This window comes from Nicotiana tabacum, chromosome 19, assembly GCF_000715075.1.
Source record: "Nicotiana tabacum cultivar K326 chromosome 19, ASM71507v2, whole genome shotgun sequence".
NCBI lineage: Eukaryota > Viridiplantae > Streptophyta > Magnoliopsida > Solanales > Solanaceae > Nicotiana > Nicotiana tabacum.
The window spans coordinates 103,279,107-103,297,549 of NC_134098.1; the positions used below are offsets into that span (position 1 = coordinate 103,279,107).

Genomic DNA, 18,443 nt, shown 5'->3' on the forward strand with positions numbered 1-18,443 from the left:
GTCGGCCACCGCTGATATTGAACCGCCATTTCTTCAATCTATAAATAGCCCTTCCTTTCACCATTTATCACTTTTACGTCTTCAATCTTCCAAATTTTCTAAGTTCCTTCTCGTCTCTTCTGAGTTCATTCATAGATCTGTGATTCTTTTTTGCAAAATGCTTCTTAAAAACCACCAAATATTTATCACCTTCTTTAAATCCAAAGATGGTGAAGACATCAAAAACAGTCTCCCAAAAAGTGAAAGCTTCTTCTTCCCAATCCGCCGCCGACAAAACATCGTTGGATCCATGGCCTGAGGAGTGCGTTCCAGCGGCGTGTGTTATTACCTCCGATTTCAAACTCAATAAAGGTTCGCCGGTTCCCGGCCGATGTGAGCCCGTATCGAGATATATTTGTTCGATAACCGGCGGGGTTATATCGAGCAGGTAAAAAAAGATTGTAACTGAGGGAACAAAGAAGTGGTAGTACCGTCTCCCGAAGAGGATATTACTACTCACGTGAAAGGGTTTTTAAGTGTGTACACTTATCCTTTCACGTTAGGTCCCCTAGATCCTGTTATCATAGATTTTGTCGTAAATACCTAATAACCCTAGGCCAGATTCATCCTTCTTTTTGGCGGATCGTTATTTTGATCTGATACTTCGTGAACAAAATCAAGGGGATGCCTTTCACCCTCGATCATCTCATTAGATTATACCGTCATCGCCTTTTTCGATGAGGGTTAATAAAACTTCAACGTTGAGCTACCAAGGCTCTGTTCTCGAGCATAGATGAGGACATGGATCGAGGCTGGATGGGCAGGTTCGTCCGAGTAAGGACTTCGGACCTAATTCCTACTGAAAAGATGCCTTTTTCCGAGGAGTGAAACATGAAGCGTAAGTGTAATTCTGATGTTATCTCCTACAATTTTGCCTTTTCATTTCTTTTCTCACCAATATCCCCCCTTTTGTGATGCAGTGGTTCCTTGGATGCCCGGCGCAGTTCCCGATCTCAAGAACTGGGTACGGGATCTGGCTTCGACCTCCACATACGCCGAACGCTCATGGCGTGACTTGTCAAAGAGCCGATGGGAGACAAGAATCATGGTAAGCCCCTTCCTCATATTTAGAATGAGATGCTTTCTATATACTTTTAATAAATTTTCCCGTATGTAGGTGTGGGCAAAGATGCGGTCTTGAGGCCCTCGTCCGTCGAGGAAGAGGCTTCGGACTCTGTTCCAAAGCTGGTGAAGGAAAATAAGAGGAAAAGGGCCTCCGTCCTCGAAGATCCAAAACCAAAGAAGAGGGCGGCTCGTAAGCCGAAGAAAAATACCATTCCTTTGACTGTAGAATCAGTTCTACACCTAAGGGATGAAGACGAAGAAGATGATGATGATGACGGGTCTGCGCTGGCGGCCCGAATGAAGAAAAGCACCGATGCCTCAAAGGCGGCTGAATCGACGGTGATTCATAAGGCACTGCCTCGAACCGAGGAGATATCGGAGGAAGGTTCAGGCAAAGTCCCCGAGTCATTAGAGATCAAGGATGCTTCCTACCGGAATCAAACTGTGGGTACATCGGAAGGGGCCGGTCCTGAAGGTCTCCGAACTGAGGAGAACGCCCCAAGTGAGTCACCTGGGGCAATAGTAATCGGGGATTCGCCCACTCTTCCTGCCTTTTCCAAAGGGGCTATTCGGTAAGCCCAATCTTTGGGGGCCCTCGATATGAGCCGGTCTCATGAAGGGGAGGACCCTTTCCGTGATCTGTTTACCGGGGTCGAGGACGCTGTTGGCCTTAGTGATGTGCCGGGCCTTCTCTGTGAAGTGCATCTAGCTCTGAATTGGGTAAGTTCTTATCTCTCTTTGTTGATATTATTTTTCATGTTTTTCTATTCTTTCCTAACTTATTTTCTTTCTTCTTTGCAGGCCGTGGTGGTCCATCGAGAAGCATGTTCTCGATCTCGAACTGAGTTGCATCGGTTCGAGACCGATCTTCAACGGGTCACAGAGGAGAGGAACTCCCTCAAACTCCTCTTAGAGAAAAGGGGAGAGGAAATCAAAGACCTCCGAGCTGAGTTGGACAAGGCTCACCAAGATCATATCGATCTGTCTGAGCAGGTAATGATACTTTTAAAAGCCTATGGGCTAGATACCGAAACGATGGCTAATTTTTCGGTCTCACAGCTGCAGCTGAAAATTGAGATGATCGGAAAACTCCGCGAGGAGGTTGATGTGATAAAAGCGGAGTCCTTGAAGTGGAAAGAAGACATGGACCGCTTTGCTATAGAGAAAGAGGCTGCTCGAGCCCAATTGTCATCGACCGAAACCCAGCTTCAAAGTATGAAGAAGAAAAGCTCGGTTCAAGTAAGAAGAATAGAGGAGCTCGAGGTTCGGTTGGCTTCTGAACTTGCTAAGGCTAAATATGATGCCGAAAAGGCAAAGGCCGATGCGGATGCATTCGTGGCCGGTTATCGAGCCGATGCTGAAGCTGCTCAGATACAAGCAAGAGAGGCATCCGAGGTCACCAACACTCGAGCGTATTGGGTTGCTGAGCTTGCTAAGTGCCGATCTCGTAGGGAGACACTTGAGGAGATCCATGCTCGAGGTTTCGACCTCACTAAAGAGATAAAAAGGGCTAAAGAGCTCGAAGCCGATGCTGAAGCCTTGGTTTCGGATGATGACGATAATGATGACGACGATGATGGAAGCAAGAGCAGGTCAGAGAGCAGGGAAGAGCCCGATGGAGAAAAGACCACCCCCGGGGACAACCAAGAAACTTAGTCCCTTAGTTTCTATTTTGGATGTTGCAAACAATCATGTAAATAATCTTGTAAATATATACAAATATCTTTTCTTTTCCCGTCTTGCCTCTGTTTTATTTTTGTCTTGTGAAGATTTCGTTTTATTCATGCCTTATGAATATTTTCATAAAGCTTTAGGCAATTCGATCAAATTCGGACTTTGTAGCCTTTATATCTGAGTGAGCGTCTTCGAACTCGAAGTAATGTAGCCCGTAGGCTTAATGATTGAGTGAGTGATTTATCGAACTCAAGATAAGAGTAGCCCGTAGGCTTAGTGAGTGCCTTGCTCGAACTCGAAGTAACGTATCCCATAGGCTTGATGATTGAGTGAGTGATTTCTCAAACTTAAGATAAGAGTAGCCCATAGGCTTAGTATTCGAGTGAGTGCCTTGCTCGAACTTGAAGTAACGTAGCCCGTAGGCTTAATAGTCGAGTGAGTGATTTCGAACTAGAAATAATATAACTCGTAGGCTTAATGATTTGAGTGAGTGAGTTCTCGAACTCAAGATAGGAGTAGCCTGTAGGCTTAGTAGTTGAGTGAGTGCTTGCTCGAACTCTAAGTAATGTAGCCCGTAGGCATAATAGTCAAGTCAGTGATTTCGAACTTGAAGTAATGTAGCCCGTAGGCTTAATGATTTGAGTGAGTGATTTCTCGAACTCAAGATAAGAGTAGCCCGTAGGCTTAATAGTCGAGTGAGTGATTTCGAACTCGAAGTAATGTAGCCCATATGCTTAATGATTTGAGTGAGTGATTTCTCGAACTCAAGATAGGAGTAGCCTGTAGGCTTAGTATTCGAGTGAGTGCTTGCTCGAACTCGAAGTAATGTAGCCCGTAGGCTTAATAGTCGAGTGAGTGATTTTGAACTCGAAGTAATGTAGCCCGTAGGCTTAATGGTTGAGTCAGTGATTTCTCAAACTCAAGATAAGAGTAGCCCGTAGGCTTAGTATTCGAGTGAGTGCCTTTCTCGAACTCGAAGTAACGTAGCCCGTAGGCTTAATAGTCTAGTAAGTGATTTCGAACTCGAAGTAATGTAGCCCATAGGCTTAATGATTTGAGTGAGTGATTTCTCGAACTCAAGATAGGAGTAGCCTGTAGGCTTAGTAGTCGAGTGAGTGCTTCCTCGAACTCGAAGTATTGTAGCCCGTAGGCTTAATAGTCGAGTGAGTGATTTTGAACTCGAAGTAGGGTAGCCCTAAGGCTTCATAGATTTTCGGTTGGTAGTCCCCGATTTAAGGGGTAGTGGTCGGCCCTTAAGCCTATTTGCATAATAAATCTCGAAATAGAGGAATATTTCTTGGATATAAGATGTGGGTAAAGAAGAAAGTTTTCTTTGTAAGTCATTATACATGTGTTCATGTTTTGTGCCAGGGCTCGGGCCAACTACATAAGCATGGTTCGTTTTGACCATTTGGCTCTTACAATTTTTCCTATTGGAACCCTGTTGTTATGAAGTAACTTTCTTGTATCGAACTTGATATGTTTGAGGGTCCCCCCCCCCCCCCCAGTATTCGAGGTCGATTGTAAAGAGGCCTCAGATACTGTTTAATTGTTCTAAGTTAGCACGATGAATGGTTGCCTCATTAAAAACCTTGCCGAAAAACCCATTTGGGATAAAACCGGTCTAAGGAAAAAAGAGTGCAACGCTTGCTTTCAGACCTAGGGCTTTGTTTTGAATGATCCATCCTTGTTCCTGATCGAACTCCTGCAAGGGTTAGTTTTGAAATACAAACGAACATGGGAGGGTCGTAACTTAGCGGTAGTATCGTTTTAGGTGCGACACATTCCAATTGCTTGATAGTTGTTTACCGTTTATAATGTCGAGCTTGTATGATCCTTTTCCGAGGTTTTTGAGAACCTGATATGCTCCTTCCCAGTTCGGTCCTAGTTTTCCTTCGTTTCGATTTCGGGTACTGAGGGTGACTTTCCTTAGCACTAAGTCCCCGAGTTTAAAATGGCAAAGCTTGGTTCTTCGATTATAGTATCTTTCGATTCGCTGCTTTTGGGAGGCCAATTGGATGAGAGCAGTTTCTCGTTTTTCATCTGATAGTTTGAGGCTAGTGTTCATAGCCTCGTTATTTAACTTTTCTGTTGTATATAGAAACTTGGCACTGGGTCCCCCGACTTCGACTGGAATCAAGGCTTCGGAGCCATATACTAAGGAGAACGGGGTTGCCCCCGTACTAGATTTTGATGTTGTTCGATATGCCCAAAGAACTTCGGGCAGGATTTCTCTCCATTTTCCCTTAGCGTCGTTCAGCCTCTTCTTTAGGTTTTAAATGATAGTTTTGTTCATTGATTCGGCCTGTCCGTTCCCACTGGGGTGATACGGTGTTGATAATATCCTTTTTATTTTGTGGTCTTCGAGGAATTTTGTCACTTTGCTGCCTACAAATTATTTCCCATTGTCACACACTATTTCGGCGGGTATCCCTAATCGACATACGATATGATCCCAGATAAATTCTATGACCTCTTTCTCTCTTACTTTCACGAACGCCTGTGCTTCAACCCATTTAGAGAAATAGCCAGTCATAAATAAAATGAACTTAGCTTTACCTGGGGCCGATAGCAGAGGGCCGACAATATCCATTCTCCATTTCATGAATGGCCATGGGGATAGGACTGAGTGAAGTTTCTCTCCGGCCTGATGGATCATTGGTGTAAAACTTTGACATTTGTCACATTTTCGAACAAACTCCTTTGCATTTTTGTCCATATCGATCTAATAGTACCCTGCCCTGATTGTTTTTTGGACTAATGAATTGGCACCTAAGTGATTTCCACAAGTTCCCTCGTGCACCTCACGTAAGACGTAGTCGGTGTCTCCTGGACCTAAGCATACTGCCAATGGTCCGTCTAATGTCCTTCGGTATAACGTTCCATCTGCAGTTAATGTGAATCAAGCAGCTTTGGTTCGTAGGTCCCTCAAATTTTTAATGTCCGATGGGAGGTTTCTATTATTTAAGTATTCAATATACTTATTCCTCCAATCCCAGTTTAAGCTTGTAGAATTTATCTCGGCATGACCTTTTTCGATTACGGATCTCGAGAGTTGAACGACAGTCCCCGAGCTTATCTCGCCTACCTCGACCGATGATCCCAAATTTGCAAGTGCATCAGCCTCACTGTTTTGTCCTCGTGGAACATGCTGTAAAGTCCATTCATTGAAATGGTGCAAAGTGACTTGTAGTTTGTCCAAATACCTTTGCATTCTATCCTCTCGAACTTCGAAGGTTTTGTTTACTTGATTTACCACCAGCAAAGAGTCACACTTGACTTCAATGACTTCTACTCCCAAGCTTTTAGCTAGCTCGAGACCTGCAATCATGGCCTCATACTCGGCCTCATTATTAGTCAACATAGTAGTTTTGATAGATTGCCTAATAGTGTTACCCGTGGGTGGCTTTAAAATGATGCCTAGCCAGGACCCTTTCACGTTCGAAGCCCCGTCCTTAAAAAGGGTCCATACCCTCGATGACGTACCCGATTTCAATAAGAGTTCTTTTTTAACTTCGGGTACGAGGGTCAGCATGAAATCGGCCACGAAGTCCGCTAAAATTTGAGACTTGATGGTCGTACGGGGTTGATATTCGATGTCGTACCCACTGAGTTCGATGGCCCATTTGGCCAATCGGCCCGATAGTTTGGGCTTATGCAAAATATTACGGAGTGGGTAAGTGGTCAACATGCATATGGGGTGGTATTGAAAGTACGATCTTAACTTTCTAGAGGCGCTTATCAGTGCAAGTGCCAATTTTTCTAAGTGTGGATATCTAGTTTCTGCTTCTCCTAAGGTTCGACTTATATAATAAACGGGAAATTGAGTATCTTGCTCTTCTCGAACTAGGACACCACTTACCGCGATTTCTGATACTGCCAAGTACAAGCAAAGTTTTTCGTCTGTTTTTGGAGTATGAATCAGTGGTGGGCTCGATAGATATCGCTTTAATCCCTCTAATGCATGTTGGCATTCCGGGGTCCAAGCAAAATCGTTCTTCTTTTTTAGTAGAGAGAAAAATTTATGGCTCCGATCTGACGACCTTGAAATGAATCAGCCTAAGGCATCAATCCGCCTCGTTAGCCTCTGCACGACTTTTACACTATCCACGATGGCGATGTCTTCGATGGCCTTGATTTTATCGGGGTTAATATCGATCCCCCGATTTGATACCATGAAGCCGAGGAACTTGCCCGAACCGACCCCGAAAGCACATTTCTCGGGGGTGAGCTTCATGTTGTATTTCCTTAAAATCTCGAATGTTTCCTACAAATGAGTCAAATGGTCCTCTGCGCGCAGGGACTTAACTAGCATGTCATCAATATAAACTTTCATTGATTTACCTATTTGTTCTTCAAACATGTTATTTACTAGGCGTTAGTAAGTAGCTCCTGCATTTTTTAGCCCGAAGGGCATCACATTATAACAATATGTTCCATACTTGGTGACAAATGAAGTCTTTTCCTGGTCTTCCGGGTTCATTTGAATTTGATTATACCCGAAATATGCATCGAGAAAAGTAAGGACCTTGTGGCCGGCCGTGGCATCAATCATGCGATCGATGTTAGGCAGTGGAAAAGAATATTTGGGGCATGCCTTGTTTAAATCCTTATAATCTACACACATTCTAAGTTTGTTCCCTTTTTTAGGGACTACAACTACATTGGCTAGCTATTCGGGATATTTTACCTCCCGAATGGACCTTATTTTGAGAATTTTAGTTACCTCGTCCTTTATGAATGCATGTTTTACCTCGGACTGGGGTCTTCTCTTTTGCTTCACCGATTTGAACTTAGGGTCCAGGCTTAGCCGATGCGTCGTTATATCCGGTGGGATCCCTGTTATATCTAAATGGGACCAATACAAATAGTATATGTTATCGATAAGAAATTGAATAAACCTTTTCCTGAGTTCGGGGGTTAATCTCGTTCCCAAGTATACCTTTCGTTCGGGCAAATGTTCGATTAGTACGACTTGCTCCAATTCTTCAATCGTTGATTGGGTAGCGTCGGAATCATCGGGAACCACGAAGGATCGAGGGATCCTTTGATCATCATCTACCTCAATCTTTTGATTTTCTGGTTGGGTTGAAGCTAACGTCTGTAATTGCTATTTGGCATCTTGTTCCCCTTTTGAGTTCGATCCCTTTGTTGATGAGGGTGAGGGTATCGGAATTGTTTCTTCGATGACAAACATTTCTATCGCAGCCGGTTGTTCTCCGTACACTGTTTTGACTCCCCCCGATGTTGGGAATTTAAGAACTTGGTGTAGGGTCGAAGGTACAACTCTCATGTTGTGGATCCATGGCCTCCCAAAAAGGGTGTTGTACCTCATGTCGCCTTCGATTACCTGGAACCTCGTTTCCTGGATGGTTCCGGCCACGTTTATCAGCAAAATTATCTCGCCTTTGGTGGTTTCACATACCATATTGAATCCGTTTAGAACCAGGGTTGCGGGTACGACCTGGTCCTGTAGACCGAGCTGTTCTACAACCTTCGATCTAATGATGTTGGCCGAGCTACCTGGATCAATTAACACACGCTTAACTTTGGTTTTATTCATAAGTACGGATATTACCAGTGCATCGTTATGAGGTTGTATGACTCCTTCTGCATCATCATCATTGAAGGACAAAGTTCCTATGGGTGCGTAATCCTGAGTTCGAGATCGCTTTTCTCTCATAATCGATGTCTTAGTGCGTTTAAGCACCGGCCCTTGAGGGGTATCGACCCCGCCGATGATCATGTGGATGATGTGTTGTGGTTCTTCTTGTTCGTTTTGCTTGCCGAAATCCCTGTTTTTGAAATGGTTCTTCGCCCTGTCGCTTAAAAATTCTCGAAGGTGCCCTTTATTGAATAACCGGGCTACATCCTCTCTTAGTTGTCTGCAATCTTCCGTTATGTGGCCATGGGTGCCATGATATTCACACATTTGATTGGGATTCCTTTGGGAAGGATCGGTCTGCATGGGTCGAAGCCATTTAGTGTCTTTGATGCGTCCGATAGCCGACACGATGGCGGATGCATCAACGCTGAAGTTATACTTCGATAGCCGAGGTGCTTCCTTAGATCCGGTAGGCCTATCAAACCCACCTCTGTTTATCATCCCCCGAGACACTTGACCTCGATCACTTATTTTGTTGCTTTGTCCGGTGTTACGTATCGATTCATTGATCCTGTGGTTTTCGTTGTACGATCGGTATCGATCCCTGATCGGACCTTATTCTCGATTGATATCCCTTAGAGCAGCGGGTTCAGACCCCAACTGATCATCTTCGACTCTAATTTTTTATTAGTACTGATTGTGTACGTCGGCCCAAGTGATAGCTGGGTACTCAATCAGGTTATGCTTCAACTACCGTGAAGCCGTCGAACTTCGTTCGTTCAAACCTTGAGTGAAAGCCCGAACAACCCAATCGTCTGTGACTGAGGGTAGATCCATTCGTTCCATTTGAAAACGAGACACGAATTCTCTTAGCATCTCGTTATCCCTTTGTCTTACTTTAAACATGTCCGACTTCCTGGTCTCGACTTTTATGACCCCCGACGTGTGCTTTTACGAAGGAATCCGCAAGCATAGCAAAAGAATCGATAGAATTAGGTGGCAAATTATGATACCATATCATTGCTCCCTTTGACAGGGTTTTACCAAATTTTTTCAGTAATACAGATTCGATCTCATCATACTCTAGATCGTTCCCTTTGATGGCACATGTGTATGAGGTGACATGTTCGTTAGGGTCGGTAGTTCCGTTATATTTAGGAATCTCGGGCATGCGGAACTTCTTTGGGATCAATTTAGGAGTCGCGCTTGGGGGGAAGATTTTTGTATGAAGTTTTTGGAATCTAAGCCCTTCAATATTGGTGGTGCCCCCGGGATCTGATCAACCCTAGAGTTGTGTGTTTCCACTTTTTTGTCGTTTGCTTCGATCCTCCTTTCTCCTGATTCTATTCGCTTGGTCAGTTTTTCGAACATCTTAGCAATTTCAGGATTAGTCCCCGACTCCTGCTCATTTGATTTCACTATAGCTGGTTCCGTTGTAGGGGTGATTTCTCTGGGTTGACTGGGCTCCGGTCTACTCGGTATCTGGGTTTGACTCTGCAACTGAGCTATTGCTGCCTGTTGAGCTTGCAACATTTCGAAAATCATACGCAAGCTGACGCCGTTTTCCTCGACGTTATGGATATCTCGAGCTGCAGACCGAGTGCCACCATGAATGCTATTTTCAGGTTTAGAATGTAGGTTCGCCTCAATGGCCACATGCGAATTGATGTCTATCGACACTTTGATTTGAGCTCCAACGGCGTTGACAAGTGGTCTTTCGGTACTGGGTGTCAAGTTGTTGTTCTCATCTTGAAGACCAACTTCGTTGTCGATAGGTAAGGCCATTTGATTGATAGTTGGTCGTTGCTAATCCGAAATCCAAGACAATAAGCGCAAAACGGTGTATTTTTGTAGATTCGTATCAAATAACCACTGTTATCCTTAGCCCCACAGTGGGCGCCAAACTGTTTACCCGAAAAACGGATAGAGTTAAATTTTTACGTAGTTCTAAGGATATGTGATATAGCTTAATACAAATCGTAAGGATAGATAAAAATATCCAATATGGATTGCAAAAAATGCAAAATAAGCAAGGTTGGAAAAAATATGATTTTTAGGACTAAGCAAGATAAATCAATTTAGGAAGCTTAACAGAATCACTCTTGAATATAGGAGAATATGGTGCTTGAATTACAATGTAAGCAAAAAACTATCCTTTACAGAAATGTAGCCATCATCTTTATAGTGGAGGATCCTACTTTTAGATATAATTAAAAATACATAGTGGGAGACCCATGATAATTTAGCTTTTCCAAAATTCCTGTCAGGATTCTCTCCTCTAGTGGGTTTGCAACGGCTCTTGTCTGCGAGCTCGATATTGACTCGAGTTTCTGGTCTTGACTCGAGCTCTCGATCTTGACTCGAGCTCGATTCTGAATCAGATCCCTGTATTGATTCGGGGACAATGTTGGTCGGTTTCTGAATCATAAGCTCGATAACTTTACTTTGCATCATAGTTCGACTTGGATTCGATCTTGATAATAACATCGAGCTCGACGTTGATCGGTCCTTCGGGCTCGAAGCTTGGTGACCTGACTTCGGACCTCAACCTGATATTATAAAGACGCTTCTCTGATCCAATGTATTACCATTTAAACTAGTTCGTACAAAGGACTAACCGGTTTTTACCGTATGCACCATTATTTATCAAGGAATGAGAAGATAGTAATGGTTTTGAAGAAGTCATTTGAAATTAAAATGCCTCAAAGAGAAAAAAGATTTTGAATTGATTTGTAAGAAAATAAATTGGCACAATAATGTATTCTGTATTTATTGGATCGATATAAATATCTGAATAAGTATTTACCTCTAAAGAGAACACTCATTTATGGTTTATGTTGCTTACTAATTACATGTCATTTCTTATCCTAATAAAAGTTAAAAGTCAAAAAAAACTTAATAATTTTGCTAACATTAGTGTAAGAATATCCACGTTATCACATAATACTACCCGCTTCTTTTATGGTTCGTTCTATTCGAATTAAGGGAGTTTTTGACCAATATTGTTCCTTATCTTTGAGGGTAGGTTTATTTTAGTCCCTCAAATATAACCCTGAGCATATTTAGTCCACTAAGTATGCTAAAGTGGAGCACCTTTAGTCTCACTGACATAATATATTCAAAAACTAACGGTGTTACCCAACTCTGATTCACGAAGCAAATCTTCTGCTCTGAAGCAAAATGTTTCCTCTCCTTTTATTGGATAACGCAAATTATCACTTTAATTCCTCATTTTTAGATAATGTCTTCTAAAATTTTAACCTTGAAAATATCCCCTTCTGTGCCAGTTTTCAATGAGAAAATGACACTGTATAGCCGCTGTAAAAATAATAGCTGAAAAAATATATAAAATTTGTATATTTTTTTTTGTATATATACAACAATAGCCCAGTAAAATCCCACTAATGGGGTCTGAGGAGGGTAGTGTGTACGCAGACCTTACCCCTACCCCGAAGGAGTAGAGAGGCTGTTTCCGAAAGACCCTCGGCTCAAAAAATAAAAAGACAAAAGGAGCAAAAAGGGAGACAATATTAGTATCACAACAACAATCATAGGATAAATAGGAACACCATGAAATCCAGAAGAAAGATGCAAAGTAAAGGGAGACAATATTAGCAAATATTAGTATCACCAATATATATATATATACATTTGAAAATTTCGGTTGATTTTTCCAAAAATAAAAGTTAAAATTTAAAAAAAAAAGAGCTGTCAGGATCACTTCTAGGCATATTATTGAAGCAAAAGAATAACGATGTTGTATTATCACTTTTAGGCCGTGCCATAAACTATTTACAAAATGTATGTGTGTGTGTGTATGTGTGTGTGTGTGTCTATATATATATATATATATATATATATATATACAAATTTATATATTTTTTCGACTATTGTTTTTACAGCGGCTATACGGCGTCATTTTCTCATTGAAAACTGGCACAGAAGGGGATATTTTTAAGGTCAAAATTTTAGAAGATATTATTTAAAAATAAGGAATTAAGTGATAATTTGCGTTATCCAATAAAAGGAGAGGAAAAAAGTGAAACGTTTTGATTCAGGGCAGAAGATTTGCTTCATGAATCAGAGTTGGGTAACACCGTTAGTTTTTGAACACATTGTGTGAGTGAGAATAAAAATGCTTCAGTTTAACATACTTAAGGGACTAAATATGTTTAAGGGTATATTTAAGGGACCAAAATAGACCTATCTCAAAGATAAGTGACAATATTGACCAAAAACTCCGGAGTACAATATTACCAAAAAGAAAGGAATGCATGCACATGACAACTTCTATTTTTATCAAAATTAAAGTAGAAATATTTGCTACAATACAAAACTAGAAGTATGACAAAAGTTAACAGATGGCAATAATTCACAAGAAACTACCCCCTTTCCCTTTTCTTTTGTTTTTTGTTTTTTGCACACTTCAGAAGAAACTTCTACCAAACCTGAGAAAATAGTACGAAAATTAAAGAAACTATCTTCCACAGAAATTACAACTAAGCAGAAGCCATCATCATAAGCTATTCTACTTGCAAACCAGAAAAAGTTAGTAGTACTTAATTAATTAGAAAACCAGTGCCATTAGACAAGGATCTAAGCATAATCCTAAAATATTCTTTCACTCAATTGTAAGGGACCCCACTAAAAATGGTGGGTTTGACAAGTAGTTGCAGGTGTGCTAGTCCCTTTTCTCCCATTTTTCTCTTATATTTTCAGTGATTTCTCTCTTTTCAAGTTTCAAAAGCAACCCCTTTTCTCTCTTTATTCAATTATAAACCATATATTATATTATGTTCCTTTTTTGAAGTTTGTATTGATGATTACAACTGTTACCTGCCCAGTTTCTCCAAAGCCCAGTTCTTGTAGTGGTAATTTTATGCCCTTTCTTTGTTATTTTATGAATAAAAATTCAATCTTGATACCTTTAGTTAGTAAAGGTTCATTTAATCATTTTTTATCACTGACTTAGCTCAAGTACTTACTATCTTGATACCCCACAAGTTGAACCTCAACAAGAAATGACCCCCATTTGCAGAAACAGTGTTAGGATTCATTTTATTAGAAGTAATTGTCATTCTTGAACTGTTAGAAGATGACTGTATGGTAGGCACCAATGTCATTTGCCTGTTGTGTTCCAGTTATTGAATGTGTATACTGTTTAGCTTGCGTTCGTTGGGTGTGGAAGAAGTTCCTTTATACCGCTGGCCGTGAGAGTGAAAATTGGGGACTTGCTATTGCTAGTGAGTTTGAGCCAGTGCCACGGTTTTGTCGATATATTATAGCTGTATATGAGGATGATATTAGAAACCCCATATGGACTCCCCCTGGAGGGTATGGTATTGATCCTGATTGGGTTATTGTAAAGAAAAATCATGAAGATACTCAAGGGAGGGTATCTCCTTATTTGATCTATGTTGATCATGAGAATGCCGATATAGTTGTAGCAATTAGGGGTCTTAATTTGGCTAAGGAAAGTGATTTTTTGGTCCTACTTGATGATAAACTCGGGCAAGCTGAATTTGATGGGGGTTATGTTCATAATGGTTTGTTGAAGGCAGCTCAATGGGTTTGGGAAGCAGAATCACAAATTTTAAGGGAATTAGTGGAGAGGTATCCGGATTATATCTTGACATTTGCTGGCCATTCTTTAGGGGCGGGGGTGGTGACACTATTGACAATGTTGGCTGTGAAGAACAGAGAAAAGTTGGGGTTCTTAGAGAGAAAAAGGATCAGATGCTTTGCAATTGCTCCTGCAAGGTGTGTCTCGCTGAATTTGGCTGTGAGATATGCGGATATCATAAATTCTATTGTGCTTCAGGTAAGCATGTGTAGGTCCTCTTTGTTGTCTGATACACTTAGTTGCTTCAGATTTACTAGTATTATTAGACTTATCTGACCGAAAAGGTGAACCAGATATGTGAGTTCGATGATGTTTTTCTTTTTCTGATATTAGACCTTGTAATCCTTCTACTAAAGAACATACGATAAGGGGCGGTTTATTTTCTTCTTTTAGATTTTATCCTTGAAGTGCAATGTTAATAGGACTGAGCTTATTGCATGTTGTAAATGTAATTATTAGTTAGTTTACCGTCACCATAAACTATATCTCTTCAAACATATGCCACGTAAGAAGCATTTGAATGGTGATTATCTTTTGATAAGTTTCGTGTCATAGTTGTGGGATGAAGTAACTCTCATATTTTTGAGCAACACGAGTTGCTTCCCCGCAATTAGTGAAGCAAATGTTAGTTTGAAGGAAATGAACTGTCATTTGGAAGCAAAATCTACTGGATTGTAGGTAGAGCTACAAATACACAAAACATATGAAGGAGGTAGACATTTTGTTCTTGGGAATCGGTTTCTGCGAAGGTAGGTCTGATTCAGAATTTAGGAAGGATACTTTTGTTGATCATCAACAAGGTCTTATATCTGATGTATATTTCTTGTCTTGTTGGATAATCTATTTCCAAAGTCATACCTGTTCGCCTAGAATTTATCATCACATTTTTTGACACACCTTTTCCATGACCAACCAGGACGATTTCTTACCTCGGACTACTGTAGCATTGGAACATGCTTTCAAGTCACTTTTCTGGTAAAAGATTGCAGGTCTTCTCTCGTTTCAGTATGACTTTTGATGTATATATCGTATGTGATCAAATATGCATGAATCAAGATAAAACAGTCTTTGAGTAATTAATAGCTTACGCCAAGTGATAGTTTTGATAATAATGCAACTGTGTCCATTTGCTCGTGTCTATTTGGAATCATATATTCAATTTAATTTCGATGTGATAAAATCCACACCGCAAAACCCCATGATCAAGTCAATAGTGACCCTTTTCCTATTTGCTCCCTTGGTAGCTCGAATCCCCAACTTCTTGGTTGGAGGTGGAAGGTCCTTTGTCCTAGCACTTTGTGATCATAAAATGGAGAAAATCTAAAATTCGAAGGCAAAATCTTTTAGTGTGGTAGAATCAATGACAGTCCTAGACAAAATCTTTTCCTTCTGACTGCAAAATAGGAGTTTCTTGCCAATTTGAAGATTGCCACTTATACATTCGGACGTTTCCTAGTAACCTTATCAAATAAACTTCCTTCAATAAGAAGCCAAAAGTTTCTTATTAACATCCGATAGGAGGCTTGATGAATCGAGTTATTATCACTGTTTATTTTCAGTTTTTTGATACATAAAAATTTGGTTCAACACTGTATCAGGTTATATATTTATGATACCAAGAGACTAGTGTGACAATGCCATAGGCTGACGAGCAGTGTTTTTCTTTATAGTTTCCCGTGCTTGATGTGCATAATGTGCCTGAAGGATACATTCACCCTGGAGGAGAAAATGCTAAAAGATCCAAGACGCCTTTATGCTCCTGGTCGTCTTTATCACATTATTGTCAGGAAGCCCTTCAGGTATATGAAATTCCATTTACACAGATTTGTGAAGTAAAATGTAAAACTTTTGCAGGATTTGACGCGCTCTCTTTTTTACTAGTATACATTAGAAATTTAGAATTATTATCATGTAAGGACTTAGCTTGGCAACAGTATTTTATACTTGGTGGAGCCAAGTTGAAGAGCAATAAGTAGGATCCCATTGAGGGAGATGTTCTTCTCTCTGAAAAAGAAAAATTCTTTGTTTCAATCACTTGGATACATTTTGTTTCTCAAAAGCAGCTGTTTTAATAGCTAAGCCTTAATCACAACTAGCTTCCTGTAATATGCTAAGAAAAGAGAAAGATATCTTATTAACGTACTCCCTTTTTACCATTTCGAAGCAATGATATATTTAGGATGTCACTGATGCAATAGCTTTTTCTTGTCTGCTTTTTGCCTCTGCTGCAGCTTTGCTAATATTAGACCCATTGTGAGGACTGCTATACCTGTTGATGGACGGTTTGAGCACATAGTTCTCTCTTGCAACATGACATCTGATCATGCCATTATTCGGATATTGACAGAATCACAAAGAACAATTGATGTAAGTTTTATGCAGCTCCGGTCTTGAGCATCAGATATAATTTCCTTTTCTGTCAGCCATATCCGCTGACATTTCTTAAGAACTTCAATTTGATTGAGAAGCTAAACCTAGCTTTATCTTCTTTTTCTTTCTCTCTCTTCTTTTTCCTTCTTTCATTGAGGAGGGTCAAGGAAGATGAGGAGAAAAAGGAAGAGGCAATTCGAGACACTTTTAAGTTACAGAAGAAATGTTAGGCATCCTTGGACATTCCTGAGAGTTTATTTCCGCCTTTGGTAGCCCTTGTTTTTTCAGTTAGGAAAATATCTCAGATCTCAAACTGTAGCACCTTATCCCCCGCCCGAATAAAAGAAATCTCAAGGTCTAGCAATTACAACTTAATTGTTTGACCTTAACTATGGTTTAGAAGATGAGCAACCTAACTGGCAAAGAAGAGCTCATCAATCGTGCCTACAGTAGTCATTCTGGGGTATTTAATAATGTTTGTTGAACATGTATGTTCTATACCTACTGGTAATGGAAAGCAATATCGTCTTGGTGAGCTGACCTTGAAGCCGGCATGTTTTACTATGCCACCTTGTGTGCACCTCGAATGATCGATCGGGAAATTATTTGTTAGTCACAAGCAAAAATGCAGGATAAACCTCCTACTAAGGTTGAAACAAATGGACGCACACTGAGTGTTGTTGGTGGCATCAAAACCTGATTTCTCCAGGTTATACCTCGACGTCTCAGCATATGTGACATCCTTTGAGGCCAATATTCATTGAGATATAAAATTGAAGTGCCCACTTTTTTGTTAAAACAAGCGACAGACCAATCAGTAGCATTTGTAAGTTGATATCATAGCTATGACATGATTGGACACCTTATTGGGCATAGCTTAATGCATTCGGGCTGAAGTACGGAATGTCATATGAAATCAACAAAGTTTTTTCTTGCTGTTAATGTTAAAATGCTTTAAGATTTTATAGGATTAGATTTGAATTGCTAGAGGACCTTGTTAGAACAAACACATGGGAAAAATAAGTTTTCAGAGAGTTGATCCTCGCACATTTTGTTTTTTTCCCTTTTAGAAGTCATGGTTGGGATTGATGCATAGTAGGTATCGTTGTGGAAGTGTTGTTAAATGCGTAATATATTTAATGTATAAATGCAGTTTTATGAGCACTAATGGAGGAGCCCCTTTCTATAGCATCCAGAAAATAAATTTTTGTCCTGCCTGATGTTTTTAATTGTGAGAGCATTTGTGGAAATGATACTAAGAGCTAACATTCATATCGTTATTCATGAAATTATTCCATTTTCTCTATACACAGTCGATGTTGGAGAGGCATCAAATTGCAGAATCTATGAATTTCCCTGTGCAGCAGAGAATGGAGCGACAGGCATCTCTCGCTAAGGAACACATGGAGGAACACAAGGCTGCATTGCAGAGGGCAGTTGCACTGGATGTTCCCCAAGCATATTCTCCTTCTGCATACGGAACTTTCCGTGACATAGAGGAAGGGCAGGATTTTGAAAAACCAGGGGAGTCATCTCTCACAATTTCCAAAAAGAGGAGAGAAAGCTGGGATGATTTAGCAGGGCGTCTTTTTTTACACAGATGAGTCCAGACGAAATGGGTCATGAAGTCTTTAATTGGTCAATGTCATATTCATTTTTTCTTTTCATAGGGTCCCTTAGGATACATTTGATGCCTTGTATAGGTTAGTAGGATGGCGTTTGGTAGAGAACAGGCACAAGTTTTTGTTAGTTCACTAGTTGGAATCATGAATGATAGCACGTCCGGACCACATCAGTTATTATCTCCAAGGGACAAAATTTTGTGTGCCCAAATATCAGTACATAGATATTTAAAAGAATCAAAGTTCAGGTTTCATTTACATACTATATTGGGACATGGCTAATATTTAGACTATATTCGCCAATTCACATCGGAAGTAATAGCAGACCTACCAGTTTAACAAAAGAGCAGGTGGCTAATATATATAGACCATATCACCTTAAAAGATATACTAGACCTATCAGGTTAACATACAATAATGATTAGGAGATGCTGGCCACTATTTA

At 40.5% G+C, this 18,443-nt stretch overlaps 1 protein-coding gene across 1 annotated transcript; it reads left to right on the top strand.

Moving 5' to 3' along the window:
- Positions 1 to 12,809: 12,809 nt before the first annotated feature.
- LOC107804742 (uncharacterized) lies at positions 12,810 to 18,209 on the top strand. Its single transcript, XM_016628668.2, has 5 exons — positions 12,810 to 14,204; positions 14,923 to 14,981; positions 15,677 to 15,805; positions 16,238 to 16,373; positions 17,690 to 18,209. The coding sequence occupies exons 1-5, from the start codon at positions 13,500 to 13,502 to the stop codon at positions 17,978 to 17,980; spliced, it is 1,320 nt and encodes a 439-aa protein (XP_016484154.1). The 5' UTR covers positions 12,810 to 13,499; the 3' UTR covers positions 17,981 to 18,209.
- The last annotated feature ends 234 nt before the right edge of the window (positions 18,210 to 18,443 follow it).